The 15,664-nt window shown below is 39.6% G+C and overlaps 1 protein-coding gene across 1 annotated transcript; it reads left to right on the top strand.

The window, feature by feature from the left end:
* The first annotated feature begins 1,831 nt into the window (after window positions 1–1,831).
* On the top strand, window positions 1,832–3,217 carry LOC107136991 (sperm motility kinase-like). The gene has a single exon (XM_015479376.1). It carries the CDS (start codon window positions 1,832–1,834, stop codon window positions 3,215–3,217), a length of 1,386 nt encoding a protein of 461 aa, XP_015334862.1.
* Window positions 3,218–15,664: the final 12,447 nt, after the last annotated feature.

Genomic DNA, 15,664 nt, shown 5'->3' with positions numbered 1-15,664 from the left:
CAAGTGTATGGCAGTGTTTTAATGAGCTTTTCCATCACTGTGGCCTTGATACCTGATAAGAACAACTTAGAGGAGGAAACGTTTACCTGGGGATCACAGGTTCAGAAGTCTCAGACCACAGATGGCCAACTCAATTGCTCTGGGCCTAAAGTGAGGCAGCCCATCATGGGGGAAGGGCCCAGCAGAGGAAAACTGCTCGCCTGAGGGCAGCAAAGAGGTAGAGGCAGAGGCAGAGGCAGAGGCAGAGACAGAAAGAGGGTGGAGCAAGGGTCACAGGGTCACCCTTCATAAAGGGTCAGGTGGGGCATGACCCCAGTGACCCACCTCCTCCAGCCAGGCACCCCCTACTACAGTAATCCAATGGTCCATCCATTCAATGTAGGATGGGCTGATAAGGTTACAGTTTTCCCAATCCCACCATTTCTCTTCTGAATAACCCTACATTAGTACAGGAGCCTGTGAGAAGGACACCTCACATAGGAACCACAATAGGCTGCAGTGCTCTCACCTTGGACCCCAAGGCAGGAGGATCACACATTGAAGCCCAACCTGAGCAACTTAACAAGGCACTCTCTTACAAACACATGGACACACACACACACACACACATACCAAAAATCAACAACAAAAAAGAAATTTGGGGGGCTAGGGAAATACTTAAGTTGTAAAGCACTTTCCTGACATACCCAAGGCCTTGGGTTCAATGGTCAGTACGTCCAAAGAACACAAAACACAAACCAAAACAAAAAGCAGGGTTTGAGAGAATGTGATCAACACTTCTGCCCCTTCCATCATGGAAGGATATAGCAACAAGACACTTTGACCTTGGTCTTGCCAGTCTCCAGAACAGTGGGAAGTGGATTTCTATTAATAAATTACCCAGTCTAAGGGGTTTTGTTAACAGCGGCAGATAGGGACCCAGGTATGTTGGAACCCCTCCATTTCTTCCCCTAGTGGGAAGGAGACTTTTGCTGGTTCTAGGATTGTTTACTTCCGTATTTGACCCCTCATCACTTTGAACATATCAACCCACTGCCTTTTGCATTCCCTAAGGTTTCTAGCAGGAAATCTGCTGAGAACCTTGTTGGGAAATGATGATGAACTCTCCCTCCCTCTCAACCCCTTGGGTATTAATGCCCAGCTCTAGAGCATCTTAGGGAGCAGAGCGTTATGTTATAGCATCCCGATGTGAGTGAAGTGCTACCATCCCTTGGGCTCAATCATTGTGGGTTGGAAGAAAGGGGAATGGAATACTTTTGAGTGTACATATGATGAGGTCTTTAAAAGTTGAAAGTTAGTATGGATTTTCAGACTCCAAATGAAAAGACCATTGAAGTATCCTACCAGTTTTCATCTCTAAATATCAGTAAATATCAGTCTGCATGACCCACAGAAACAAAAAGCTTCTGGGATCCTTTCTTCTTCTTTTCAAAGTCAAAAAGGTCCTGGAGGCCCCAAATTGAGATGACTCCTAGGGGCTATGACCAAGCATGGCTGGGTCATTTCTTGCTCTGACATCACAAGGAGCCCCTGTGAGGTAATCTCAAACTCCTGCTATATAAGAGAGTGGCTGTGGGTGGGTTTTTGTCCATAAGTACAGGAAGCTCTTGGTGGTGACCTGTCGGACTCCCAGATAGTTAGTGCGTTTGGTGGTTGGTGGTTGGTATTTGGTATTTGTGGTGGTTTGCTGTTGGTTTTTTGATTTGGGATTTTTGTTTGTTTGGTGTTTTGCTTTTTGGTTGTTGGTTTTGGTATTTTTTATTTCTTTTTTTTTTTTCCTTTTTTTTTTTTTTTTTTTAGCTAGCATCCCTAGTTGGTGTTCCGGTTTAGGATGCATAGAGAGAGTAGTGAGAGTAGTGTAGTGGCTCAGGAGCCCAGCTCCTGCTACGAGAGGGCCTTCATGGACCATTATCGTGTCCTGAAGGACATTGGGGAGGGGAGCTTCGGGCAGGTGGTACTAGCCCGCCATCTCCTGACTGGGTTAGAAGTGGCAGTGAAAGTCTTGCCCAAGACAGAGGAGAATGAACCAGTGCTATATGAGTGGAATTGGTTGATGGCCCTGGAACACCAACATGTAATCCAGCTCTTCCAGGTCATCGAGACCGTCCATAATATGTACCTCATCATGGAGCACGCAAGTGGGGGACAGCTGCAATGTCGCATCCCGCAGGCCGGTGGCATACCAGAGGACAGGGTTCGCAGAGTGTTCAGGGAGATGGTGCATGTCGTGCATTACTGCCATGAGAAAGGGATTGCACACCTGGACCTGAAGCCTGAGAACTTCGTGGTGGATGCCAAGGGTCACATGAAGCTTATCGACTTTGGTCTGAGCATGAGCTTCACACCTGGGCAGAAGCTGACTGGGTTCAGGGGCACTCTCCTGTACAGCGCTCCTGAAATCATTCAGGGTAAGGGATTCGAGGGACCCCCTGTTGACGTCTGGAGCTTGGGTATCACGTTGTATTTTATGCTTTCAGGGACAAGGCCATTTAAGAGGAGCACTACTGAGGGGCTGAAGAAGCGAATCTTGGAGGCAAGCTACAGCATTCCCCCGCACGTGTCCGAGGAAGCCAGCAACCTCATCCAGCAAATCCTAACGCTGGACCCCAAACAAAGGCCCACTCTAGAGCAGATAATGAGGCACCCATGGCTAACCCAGGATGAGCACTCCTCACCCGGGCGTCCCAGCCAGCCACTCCCCAAGCGGCCTGACCCAGACATTATGACCATCATGCTTGACATGGGTTACAACCCTTATAAAGTCTGGTGGTCCCTGGCAAATCGCCAATTCGATGAGGCCATGGGTACCTACCTCATCCTCCAGCACGAGAAAAGCCAGAAGCCAGACTGCGTGCTTGAGGCGAAGCCTGTGCATCGTCGTGGTCGCCATCAGACGGCTGGGTCTTCCCCAGGGCCCCCTGCGGATCCTCCCCTGGTCCGCCCCAACAAATGCAATAGTGAGCCGGCCCTGGCCTTGCCCTGTGAGCAGCAGCCTGAGGAGGCCAATCTATCAAGGCAGAAGGCTGCATGTGCCAGCGCACCTGTCCTTCCTCTCCACATGAAGACATCCCCTTCCAGCCAATCCCCCCAGAAGAAACCTGCGACCCAATGGCGTGTGTACCTTAGGCCCAAGCCTCGTAGGGGAGTAGCAGAAGGTGGCAGCTCAGCCTTCGCAGGGCAAGCCCATCAGAGAAACGGGCTGGAAGGGGGTCACTAGGAGGATTGTCAACTGCCTTCAAAAATTGTGCTGCTGCATGCCGTGCTTCCGCCCTAGGTTCCGCAACAGAGTGGCTCAAGCAGATATGCCCGGGTGAGACAGACCAATGGACAGCCAGAGGCCCAGAGCTCTGAGCATCCCAATATCATGCCACCGGCCTTGGTCAGGAAGCGGACTTCGACAGCTTCAGAAGTGAGGTGTGCCCACTGGCTCAGGCTTCTCCATGCAGATTCCAGCCAGGAGCTCATCCAGATCTCCTCTACCCCCACCTGCCAGCGACATCAGAGACTTTCTCCTCAGACACTGCCCCCTGCCCTGCCCTTCTCTGACAGCAGAGATGGTTCTTAATAAATTTGTTTCTCAAATTGTATATTGATGTTCCAACGATTTATTTAAAAACAGGTTTAAAAATAGCAGGAGGGAGAAAAAAGTGGGGAGGACTCAGGGGAAGGACAGGAGCTCAGCAGCCATCCTTTCCAAGGCCTGGACTTGAGGTGCCCTCCTTGTTCAATAGAGACTCGAATAGACTCCTGCTCCTTGAGGAGCTAGTGCCCCCATGGGACTCAAACACTTTGGGCCAGTGTAGATGGGGGACTCTTGCTTTAAGAAGTTTTGAGCTGATTGCTTTGGTCACAAAGAATCCCTCTGAAGAGGGTGGGTGGCAGCTGTTGGAGAAGACCCAAGACTCTAGAGTGTTCTGTGGTATCTCCATATTTCTGTTTACAGACAAGTGAGAGATGGGTCAGTGGGCAGGGCTGGGAACTTTACCACATGCCATGCAGTCTCTATAATGTCCAAATGTCCTCTTGGTTACCTCTAGAGGGCATGGAGTGTGAGCACATGGGCATGGAGTGTGAGCACATGGTTTAACATCTCCAGTCCCCAAATCCCGTCTCAGGGTTACTACTTAAGTCAAAGCCAAGTGCACCCATGTGGAATTGCTCTTCTTTTTGGGTTCTAGGGACCCTGACTTTTGTGCAGTGAAGTGCACACAAAAAGAAACCCTCAGGTCAGTCAGTATGGGAGGATGCTTGCACCTTTAAGCCCTGGCATCTCTGTAGGGCTGGGACTGGCAATTTCTTCCTGCCCTTCCTCTTAGTGGGCATAAATGGATAACTTGCCAAAAAAGAAAAAGAAAAAAAATGTATGATGTATGTCTCATTTATCATTTTCTAGGAGGGCCTCTACAGTTAGAAACTGTACTTATGTAAGCTTTAAGAGCACAGTAAATGCCCCTAAGGGCAATCCCCTTCCCAGTTTGAGGCAGGGGCACACTGTGTGCAGCCAGGAAAGGAAAGATTTATAATCCAACTTTGCCCTAAATCCAACTTTGCCCTTACGACTACCTTGTCTAATAGATTCTGGGGGGCAGCAGAGATGTAATGAGGGGAATGGAGGAGCGTGCCCAAGGAGCAGCCCAAGGCCATCTGGACAACTCAAGGTTCACAGAGTGACAGCCATAGCAGATGTGCAGGAAGTCTGAAGGAGCGAAGGGAGGCAGTGTAGAGGAGGGATGCCTTTGGTGTACCTTGTGTGCCTTTGTCTAGGGATTCCTGGGCTCTCTTCCTGGGCAGGGCTGGGACTTGTCTGATAGGTAGTCTGATAGGTTGTCTCCATGTTTCTCCTATAAGCAGAAACTGGCCTCCTTACTGTGTATATGGTAACACTCCTTGACTGAGAGGTGTGAGAAAGAAGGGCTGTTTTACTTACTATATGAGTTACATGAAGGCTGAGCCCCTTCATGCTGAGCCCCTTACGTCAAGTAACCCAAAACCATGGGGCTCTATTCCTACAGCCAACATTGGCCCCCAATGCCTGTTCCCCCAAGTTCTCCTTTGGTTCACCACTTCCTAATGCCTGTTCTTGCCAGCTGGTCACAAGTGCAGCCAAGAGAGGATGGGTGTTTGGGTCACTGCATGTCCACAAGTCAAAGGGTGCGTAGGGGTGCAGAAACCCAGAAGTGGCAACCATCTTCATGGATCCTGAATAGAAGTAATAGAAGTAATGTGCTCAGTGAGAGCAAGACTATGGCCCTGGGAGCCACTGTGCATAGGTCACCCAGGAGGCCCATTGTAAGTGAACCCGAAGACTTTGCTCAAAGCCAAAAATGGAGAGAAGAAAGTTTTGTTTTGTTGCTGCTCCTGCTTTTGTTATTTTTAATGACTAGAGCTTCAGTGACCTATGAGATGGTCTGGCATTAATGTTATCAGAGATCCAAAATGGGAGGATGGAGTATGTATGGCACAGAAAATAAGTATGGCTCAATTTTCCAAATGTGGTGAAAGACATAATCTACAAACTAAAACAACTTAGCAAACCTCAGCAGGAGAAACTCAGTGAAACCCATACCCAGGCTCATGGAGACCCCTTACAAACTATGGATGAAGGAAAACACTTGGAGTCAACCAGAAGAAAGCGATAGCTTATTAAATGACTGTGGAATTCTTATCAGAAATTACGCAAGACAGAAGGCAGTAAAAAGAATATTTTTGAAGTGCCTAAAGGAAAAACATAGTAGCAATCAAGATTTGACATTTAGAAAAGATTCTTCAGGAAAATAAAATAAATATAATTCATAGAGAGAAAATCTAGATGACTAGGAAAAGGTGATGTGACAGACATATGATTGTATGAGTTGATGTAGAATAAATACAGGACCAAATTCAACACCTAATGATAAAATGTCTCAGGTAAATAGGACCAGGGAGTGTTATGGATTAAATTATATCCCTGGAAGACAGGTGTAGGTTCAAAAAAAAAAAAAGGTTTGATTCCCCCCCTCCACAAATGGCATTATGATGGAGTGATTACCTAAGATGAGGTCCTTAGAGGCTATATTGAGCTCATGGTTTAGCCTGGCTTGCTTCCTTATGAGACCAGGGCAAGTGTTGATTCAGTGTGATTTATGTTGTTCTATGACTATCTTCTCTCTCTCCAGTTGATGCTTGTGGTGAAACATTTTAATTCTTCTACCTCTCACTTTGAGTATGTTCCCATGGTGGGGCTGGAGGGGGATCCATTTAACAGGAGAAAAGGCAACTTCACTAGGATAGAGAATTCTGCTGCTGTGCCTCTCCTCACCCCCTCAGCTGCTGATGTCACAATGCTACATGTGTAGGCATTGTGTGTTTAATATCATAGAATACAGGTTTTCTGTTACATGTATATCTTACATCTTGTAGAAAAGAGAAGTGGTTTTATAATTGCCATGAATTTGCTTTACCAGAGGTCTCTCAGCCTTCTTGGAGATTTAAGTTCCTAACCTGGTATCCTTCAGGTCAACATCTAGTGGAGACCAACTCTCTGGGCTCTTGCCTATTAGGTGCTGTGGTTGGATTGCATGTGTCTCTCCAAAGTTCCTGTTGGTGCTTCAGCCTCAACATAAGGTCATTGAGAGGTGAGCCTTGAGGATGTGGTTAGGCCATGAGTCTCCTACCCCAGGGATGGGATGTGTACCTTAAGAGTGCTTCTCCTGTGCGGACAAGGACCTGGTTCTCTTCCCAGCACCACCCCTCCCTACCCACCCCACAGACAAATATTTCACAAAGTTGGTTGTGGTGGCCTACGGCAGTCTTTTTGTTTGGTTTGGTTTGGTCCTGGGGATAGAACCCAGGGGAGCTTAACCACTGAACCACATCTGGAAACAGGTCCATGGGCTAAGTCAGTATTTTGCTTAGCTGTAATCATAATGAAATATAAAAATTTATAAAGATAAAAGTAAAATTTACCCATCAGCTAAGAACCTTTGTACGGAGCTGGCAGAGACTGTAACCTAGAGCATGTCACAAGTAAGTTGGGTAGAGGCAATGCTGCCATGATTTCAGAAGATAGGGAGGGGGCTCTTTTTTCTGGAAGTTACTTAAGCTGGTGCAGTAAACATTTCCACAGATGCGAAGCTTTTCCAGAGTGCTCTTTGTGCATGAAAAGAAGTGACAGTATATATATATATATATATATATATATATATATATATATATATATATATACACACACACACACATATATATATATATGAAAAAAATAGTGAATGGAAGATCCACAGAAATGGAAAAGATAGACCCAGAAATCCATCTTCTTTCCTGACTGTGCTGTAAAGACTGGAAGAAGAAGAAAAAAATGTCAACTGGCTCCTGGAGGCATTGTTACAAATAAGTGTGGTTCTTGCCTCCCTGCTTCTCTGTTTTCCAGCTTCTCAAAAAAAAAAATGTATTTTACTTTTTTAATTAAATGGAAGCTTTAAGTTTTAAAAGGTAATGGTATTTCAAGGGATTCCTGTTAGTCCACATCAAACAATAATATAGTTGGAAAGAAACTTAAAGATTATTTGGCAGAAGGTCCTCAAGGGACTTGGGGAGAAATCAGCTATCATGACTCCAGGTACTGAGCCTTCTCATCTATTTCTCTCTCTACCTCTCTATTCATTTATCTTTCTGTCGATAACCTATAGTATATCTATTCACCATTTATCTCTCATCTATTAAGCTATCATTTATTGTTCTACTGCATACATACATATAGAGTATAGAGGTGTGTATAGAGTATAGAGGTGTGTATATATCTTTGTGTGAAAATTGTAAGATTTAAGCCAGGCATGGTGGTGCACTCCTGTAATCCCAGCAATTCAGGGAGTAGAGGAAAGAGGATTCTGAGTTCAAATCTAAGCCTCAACAACTTAGTAAGAAGCCTTAAACAACTCAGGAGATCCTGTCTTTAAATACAAAAAAAAGGGAGGGGCTGAGGATGTGACTTGGTGGTTAAGTTGCCCCTACCCCTAGGTTTAATCCCTGGTCCGAAAAATAAAAATATAAAAAAGAAAGAAAGTTGTTAAGAATTAAAATGTACACCTAGCTTTGTACCCCCAGGGACTGTGCTGAGGACAGCAGTGTGTGTATAGTAGCTACTACGTTTGCCATTACCGAGCCACTTACTACCCCTCTCTACCTATCTGTGTGATTTCTCCAGGTTTCCTTTACTTCTGGTGTGTTCAGCTGGATTTAGGTAGCAGACACAAGGGCATTGTAGTTGAAGACTAGGAAGTGGGGTAAGTTGGGGTATTGATTCCCCTACTCTCTTCTTGCCATTCATAATTTATAAGTGGCTGCAAAAAGAGCTTACTATACAATAGTCCAGAGAATCCTTCAATGAATAAATATTCACTGAGGCCTACACTGTACTATGCACTGGGCACACAAAGGAGGTCAAAGGTGTGAGATCTTTGCTCATAGGAACTCATTTTATAACAGTATCTTTTTTTTTTAAATTTTCATTTTTAATCATGAAATATGTGAAGGATTTTTGTGATCTACTTTTTTTTTAGTGAAAAAGGTGCTTTTTTTAAGAATTAGGAAAAAAAATATTAAACACTATCATTGTTAATATCATTGTTAATTCTGGCAGTAATTTGATATATTGATGGCAGATAGGCTGTACTGTACATACTAGGGAAATTGTTTAACAAAAAAGAAAAGAAAGTACATGAATTTTAATTTTTTTTCCAATGGACACTTAAGTAACCAGGATACCAAATGAATTAGTGAAACACTAAAGATAGGCACGTGCGTTTGGAGACTTGTTCCTTTCCAGGGAAGACTCCATGCTGTGCCACACACATGCATTAAACCAGGCTCTGAGATGAATTTAAAGCCACAGATGATCCTTGTTGAACATTTTCAGGTTGTTTTGATATAGGAGAGAAATGCGTCATTCATAGAAAAACTTATTTGAGTTATAGATTTGACAACTAATTCTGAATAGACATAGTGATAAAACATCTGCTCAAGTCTAGTCAAAAGCTCTTTCCATTTTGTGAAGAAATCAGTCAGGCCTGTTGCTTGGTGGCATGTAGACAAAACCACCAACTGATCGACTGAGTTTTTCTCTTCTGAATGGGTTGTTTGGCATCTTGTAGACCCAGCCTATGATTATACTGCCATCTGTATTCTTTCTTACATCAGGCTTATTTCAGCCACAACTTATACATGGTGTTTTGAGAAGAACTAGTCAATATTTTGGTTTGTCTTTAGCTATAAGAGCGCCGTAGACAGTCTTGCGTGAACTTGGCTCTGTCTCGCTAATTCTCTGTCAGTTCTGGCAGCTATAGGAATTTAAGTTCATGGTGTAGATATTTGGATTCCCCTCAAAATAAAAATAAAATATGTAAAATAAAATCTTAAAATAAGCTGCTTTTCTTTGACAAAAATACCCAAATTCCTAGAAATGGCCAGCCGTAGTCGATATGTGTGTGTATATGTATGTGTGTGTGTATATGTATAATTTTAATGTGAAAACAATACAAACAGAATAGAATATTTGGAAGTTAACAATTTCTCCTGGTATTTAGTTTTCAAATTACAAAGCAATTGAATACATCTTCCCTTTTCAAAATGAGTTGTTCATCAATGCTTTTGGAACTGTAAGAGCCTATGTGTGAAGGTAGATTCTTCATTTGAAACTAGAAAATTAATTATATATATTTTTCTTCATCAGCAATATCACACTTTGTAGTAAACTGCAACATTATGATACTAGTTATTTCTTCCAAGGAGGCATTAAATCATCAAAGAGTTTTTACGTAATGATAAAATTGTCACTGGTTTTAACAGACCACAGCCATCTTGAAACATGTTCTACAAGAAGAACACCTGAATCATTAGTGTCTTGTTTTGTTTCTTTTTCCTTAAGGCAAGTTGGAGGAAGGGATAAGTCAAAGTGAACAAGGAAAAAAATGTATGTTTTTCATTTAATAAAGATACAATAGCAGATTCAGTCTTCATGGACCCTGAAATGAATTATAATTTGGAGGACCCACCTTTAAAAACATATTATAAAATTAAAAACAAAAGAATTAAGTACATAAGTAAATGCCTATTTATAATGGAAGGAAAAAAGGTTATATAAAAATAAGGGGTCCTAAAAAGCTTGAATACAGCCAATGGTAGCCTAATAGAACAATAAGAACAATTTAAAAATTACCTGGGTTTTGAGCACTGGAGAATAACTTGTCACAAAGAATATGATTTATGATATATTTTACATTTAAAATGTTTGACTATACATATATTTTACATTTAAAATGTTTGACTACCTACATTTATAAATTACACTTATGTGGGTCATCTAGATTCCTTTCTTTATTCCAGTAGAATCTGAGTTTGCTTGCCATGTCACCTTACAAAACATTTCAGAATCACAAAGTAATGAAACTTTAAACATTAGGAGAAGGGAGCATATTACCAGAGGCTATTATGTGGCTTTAGAGCAATGTAAAGTGACAATTGAGGGTTGAGAGACCATAGATTCTTTTTTTTTCTTTTTTTTTATTGGTTGTTCAAAACATTACAAAGCTCTTGACATATCATATTTCATACATTAGATTCAAGTGGGTTATGAGACCATAGATTCTTGCCCCACATGTTATCGACATCCTCACTTTACAATTAAGTAAAAATAAAGCCCAGAGAGGGGAGGCAACTAGCCGGACTTCCCATGGGCATTAATGGCAGAGGTGAGGTGGGAAGACCTGTGAGCAGCATAGCCAGAGCCATCCCCACAAAGTTCAACCGCACATCCACCTCCAGTCTTCTGCTTCCTTCACTGAGCCAACTAAATAGCTTCATTGTTATGTCACCACTTATTGCTGGTGGGGTTAGCATTCTGACAACTGCCTGGTCAGTTGCAGCAATGTCTTTTAGGTCAGTCAAATTTGCCTGCACCTTCTGAAAATATGGTCACTTGCTCTGACCCCTGAAACTACTTGTAGCTATAGTGCATTCCGCCAGTCGTGAGCAATGTGGTTAACACAGCAGGCACACGATTCTACCTCTGAGACATTCTTCCCACCTAACTATTTTATCTACTGAGACAGAGGTAGTATAGGAGTTCTTGAGGCTGTTTATCTAGTGATTTGACAAAAACCAACTCTACTACAGAAAACAACTAAAAGTAGTGATTTATACAAAGTTACACATTTTTAGGTGTATCCATGTTATGGCAAGAAAGATAGGACTTCTCAAAGATCAAAAACAAAGTAAAGCCCAAAGAGCTAAACAAAACAGTGAACATGATTTGTGTCTTCAGGGCACTGCTCAAACTTTGGTGGACTTAAAGTTTCCTTTACACACGTGCACAAATAACAGGACGGAGGATTAAGTGCACTCAAGAAAAGGAAATAAAGTTTGTCAGGTAACCCTCTCTACCTAAAGAGCCATGGACTCATTGTAAATAGAAATATTGCCTTCCCCCAAGGTATCAGCAAGATAAATTACTTGTCTTGAACCTTGAATATAAGGAAAAACTTTTCTGGGAATTCATAACACAAGCCAATCTTCACTGTCTCCATTTGTGAATAGAATCCACAATACTTGGTATGGTCAATAAAACTTAAACCAGGCATCTAATTAAAGTGAAGCTAGATCACTAGTGTCTCCAGGTAACAGGAACAAATGAAATTCTATCTAAAGGAAACTATTTTAATCCAAGCCTCAACACATTAGCAAAATTTCAAGGAATTTCAAGTTTAAATATTATAAAACACACAAAGCAGTAGAAAACATGAGCAGAAAGAATCATCTCAATCCTTCATATATCACAAATCAGAAAAATAAGCATGGGCTAAGTAGGTTTAGCATATTTATTGAATTAAAATATAGAACAAAAATCAGTAAGAGAAGATAGGTACTGTAGCACTTGCCTATAGACTGAGCTCTGGAAAGGCTGAGTTGGAAGGATCACTTGAACCAGGAATTCAAGACCAGCCTGGGCATTATAGAAAGACCCTGTCTCCAGAGAGAGAGAAGGAGAGAGAGAGAGAGAGAGAGAGAGAGAGAGAGAGAGAGAGAGAGAGAGAGGTGTCTATAAAAATTACCTGGCAGGTATAAAATTATTCAAACAGATCAATTAAAAAATTTAAAAAAAAAGATTAAAGTGCATATGGTAAAATGATTGCTTTCAGACACCTAAATATCAATCTTATAGTGTATTTTGATCGCTCTAAAATGATTAAACAGTTTTCACTTAAAAAAAAATCAAACCACAATACTAACCTCTAAAATAAGATTAGATATAGATAAAAGGAGAAAAAATAAGCTGAAAGATATACCTGAAGAAATAATTTGAAAGGAAGTATAGAGAGACAAAAACAGAAAATTTTAGAGTTATTAATATGAAAAACAATGAAAAAAATTAAGGCATATATAAGGGAGTTTTAATAAGAGAAGAAAGAGTAACATTTGAAGATAAAATGGCTGAAAATTTTTTAGAACTAATGAAAACATCTATTGTTAGAGTTTAAAAAAAATCCAGATAGGATAGATTTAATGATCCACATTTAAATATGATAAAAAATGAATATCACCAAAGATAGAGATGATCTTAGAATCAAAAAATACTAATTATCTAAGTGTGGTGTTTAAATTGGTGACTTTTAATTAGTAATAGAGGGCAAAAGAATAGAACGATATCTCAAAGTAAAGAACTGTAACCTAGAATTCAATATCAGAGTTATTTTTCAAGGAGGGTACAGTAAATACGTTTATGAGATTTCCAATAAGCAAGGAAGAATAATGATAAAAATAAATATATTGATAAGTGAAAAATATCATGATTATATGAAGCAAAAGTTGCCACTTTTGTGTTTATGAAATGGAAAAGATTAAATATCCATAAAGCACTAGTGCGTAAGTAGAAAAAGGATTATTAGAATTATAGTGTTCTCAATGATTTGTTTAGAAGGAGACTGAAAAAAATGATCAGCTTTACAATTTGATAATTAATATGCATGTTAATATTCCTGAAATAATCACTAAAAGAAATGAAAGAATGCTAAAAGAGAAAATTAAAGAATTAGAGAACACATTAAGTTAATTCAAAAGAAAATTAAAGATAGCAAAAACAGAAAGGTGAGACAAATTTTAGCTCAAAATAAGGCAGAAATAAACCTAAATATATTTGTAATTACAAATAAATCTGAATAAATAATTAAGTGAAAGATAAATAGGCAACAATAACACAAAACTTTTAGAATAGGTTCAAAGTGAATGGATGGATAAAAGCATCCCCTTTTATACTATCTGTGTTAGCCACAACTTTCCATCTATGACAAAATACCTGAGAAAATCAACTTAATGAAGGAAAGATTTATTTTAGCTCGTGGTTTCAGAAGTTAGCTTATGGTTGTCTGGCTCCATTGCTTTTGGGCCAGTGGCAAGCAAAACATCATGGTGAGGAGATGGTGGTAAAGCAAAACTGTTTACCTCGTTGTGGCTAGGAAGGAAAGAGGTGGAGGAGTGAGAGAGGAAGGAACCAAAATTACCCTGCAAGGACACACCCCCAATAACTAGCTTTCTTCAACAAGACCCCCCACTTCCTAAAATTTCCACTGATTCCCAATAGACCTTTAAGTTATGAATCCATAAGTGGATAAATCCATTTACGAGGTCAGAGCCCTCATGATCTAATAACCTCCAGAAGGCCCTACCTCTGAATATTGCTGTATTGTGATGCATTAGGGGGGCATTTGAGACACCAGCCTTAGAAGTCTCCAAAATGAGGAAGGAAGAAGGAAGGAAGGAAGGAATAAGATAAAAAGAAAGAAAAGGATAGAGAGAAAATAAGGAAGTTGGTAGTACCCCTTGACTAATGTCATGTAAAGTGCACTTTAAGGTAAAAGGGATTACCATGATTAGAACAGTAACAGAATTTTCTATGAAGATAATATAAATGTTGAGATAGTTATTTGCATTGTTTCAAAACCTGTATACACAATATATACAGGCATTGAAACATCACATAGTACCCCATGAATATGTGTAATTTCTTGTGTTTTAAGTTATTTAAAAATAAATTTTAAGTTTTTTTAAAAAAGGTACTCATAATAGATAATTCAATTCACAGGGAAAATCAGAACTTTAAGATGATAGGCTCCTAAACCATATAAAGCAAAGTCTCAAAAGTATATTAAGCAAAATTTAAGATAAATGTAAATGTAAATGCATTTATTATCACATTAAAACATTTGAACAATATCTATCACAACTTGAGAAAAATAAATTAGAATATGAATTTGAAAAACAAAATTTACAGGCTTGATCTAATGAACATATATAGAAAATGTTTCATGTTATTTTTTTTTTCCAAATTCAAATCAAATCTTAAATGTGTATTACCTCTACATAATTCCACAAGATCCTCTAACAGTCATGGACTTGTTTGTATATAACCATAACAAAAGTTATGTATGCTGAAATTATGAATAATTTTTTTTATCTCAAATCCTGTCTGTACTGTATTAAAATGTTCTTGTTGTCTCCCATACATGAGAAGCCACACAGGTGATGTTTAAAACTGTAGACTTTGGGCAATGTCTCGGCTTAAATAATTTCTCTATTGCTTACAAACTAAGTAACAAAAATGTTTGATAAACTTAGTTTCTAACCTGTAAAGTGAAAACTAATAATTCTTACCTTTTAGGAGGTTCTTAACATTAACTTTTACAAGTGTTTAAAACAGTACCTGATATAAAATGTGCTTCATTAATATTAAATAGGTAAAATAGATGGAAAAAAGAACAATCATTGGTCACATATGATTAGATTGACTATGTAGAACACTCAATACAATACAGAAATAACTTATTAAAATAAGATTATGTAGTGTTTTGAATAAAAATCAACAGATAAAATTAGTCAATTATGAATATCAATAATTAGTGTCTGAAACGTTTTTGTTAAAAATTTCTACAATGACATAAAAAATAAGGTGGCTAGTAATAATTCTAAAAAATATACGTATGCTATTTGTTTAAAAAACTTTATTGAAAGACAATATGGAAATCTAAATAAAAAGAGAGTTATACCATATTCATTGATAGGAATACTATATAATGATGTTAATTTTTCCTAAATTGATTTTAAAAAATTGTAGCAGATTTTTTTCTAACAGCATGGCCACAGCAAGGTTTTCTTTCTCATATATTCTTCTTACAATGAGTTCTTCATATTCCTCCCAGAGTTGAGATGGAAGGAGCTTACATCTGTTTATCCCTAGAAGTTGATGAGCTATGCTGTGAGCAATGATATAAGATACTAAAGCTAGATAATAGCTGTTAATGTGACTGCTTGGTCCCATTGGGACTCTTGGTTGATTCAGAAATAAATTCACTGTGCCATGAGGAAGTAGGAAAATCATTTGAAATGGCCATGTGAAATAATTCTGGCAAATACTAGTTGAACTGAGGTTGAAGCTGACATCCACCATCAACCTCCAGGCTTGTGCATGAATGGCCTTAACATGTGTTCAGTCTCCATCATAACTGGACAGCAACCATGTGAGAGACCCCAAGAGAATTGCCTAGCCAATCTTAGTCAACCTCTATGATGGTGAAATAAATAAAATTTAAGTTACTCATGTATGTCATTAAATTTCAGGTATTAATAACAAAGCAATAGATAT

The sequence above is a fragment of the Marmota marmota genome, unplaced genomic scaffold, assembly GCF_001458135.2.
Source record: "Marmota marmota marmota unplaced genomic scaffold, marMar, whole genome shotgun sequence".
Taxonomy (NCBI): domain Eukaryota; kingdom Metazoa; phylum Chordata; class Mammalia; order Rodentia; family Sciuridae; genus Marmota; species Marmota marmota.
Note: the sequence above shows the minus strand (reverse complement) of the source record. Positions and strands in the feature narration are given on the sequence as shown.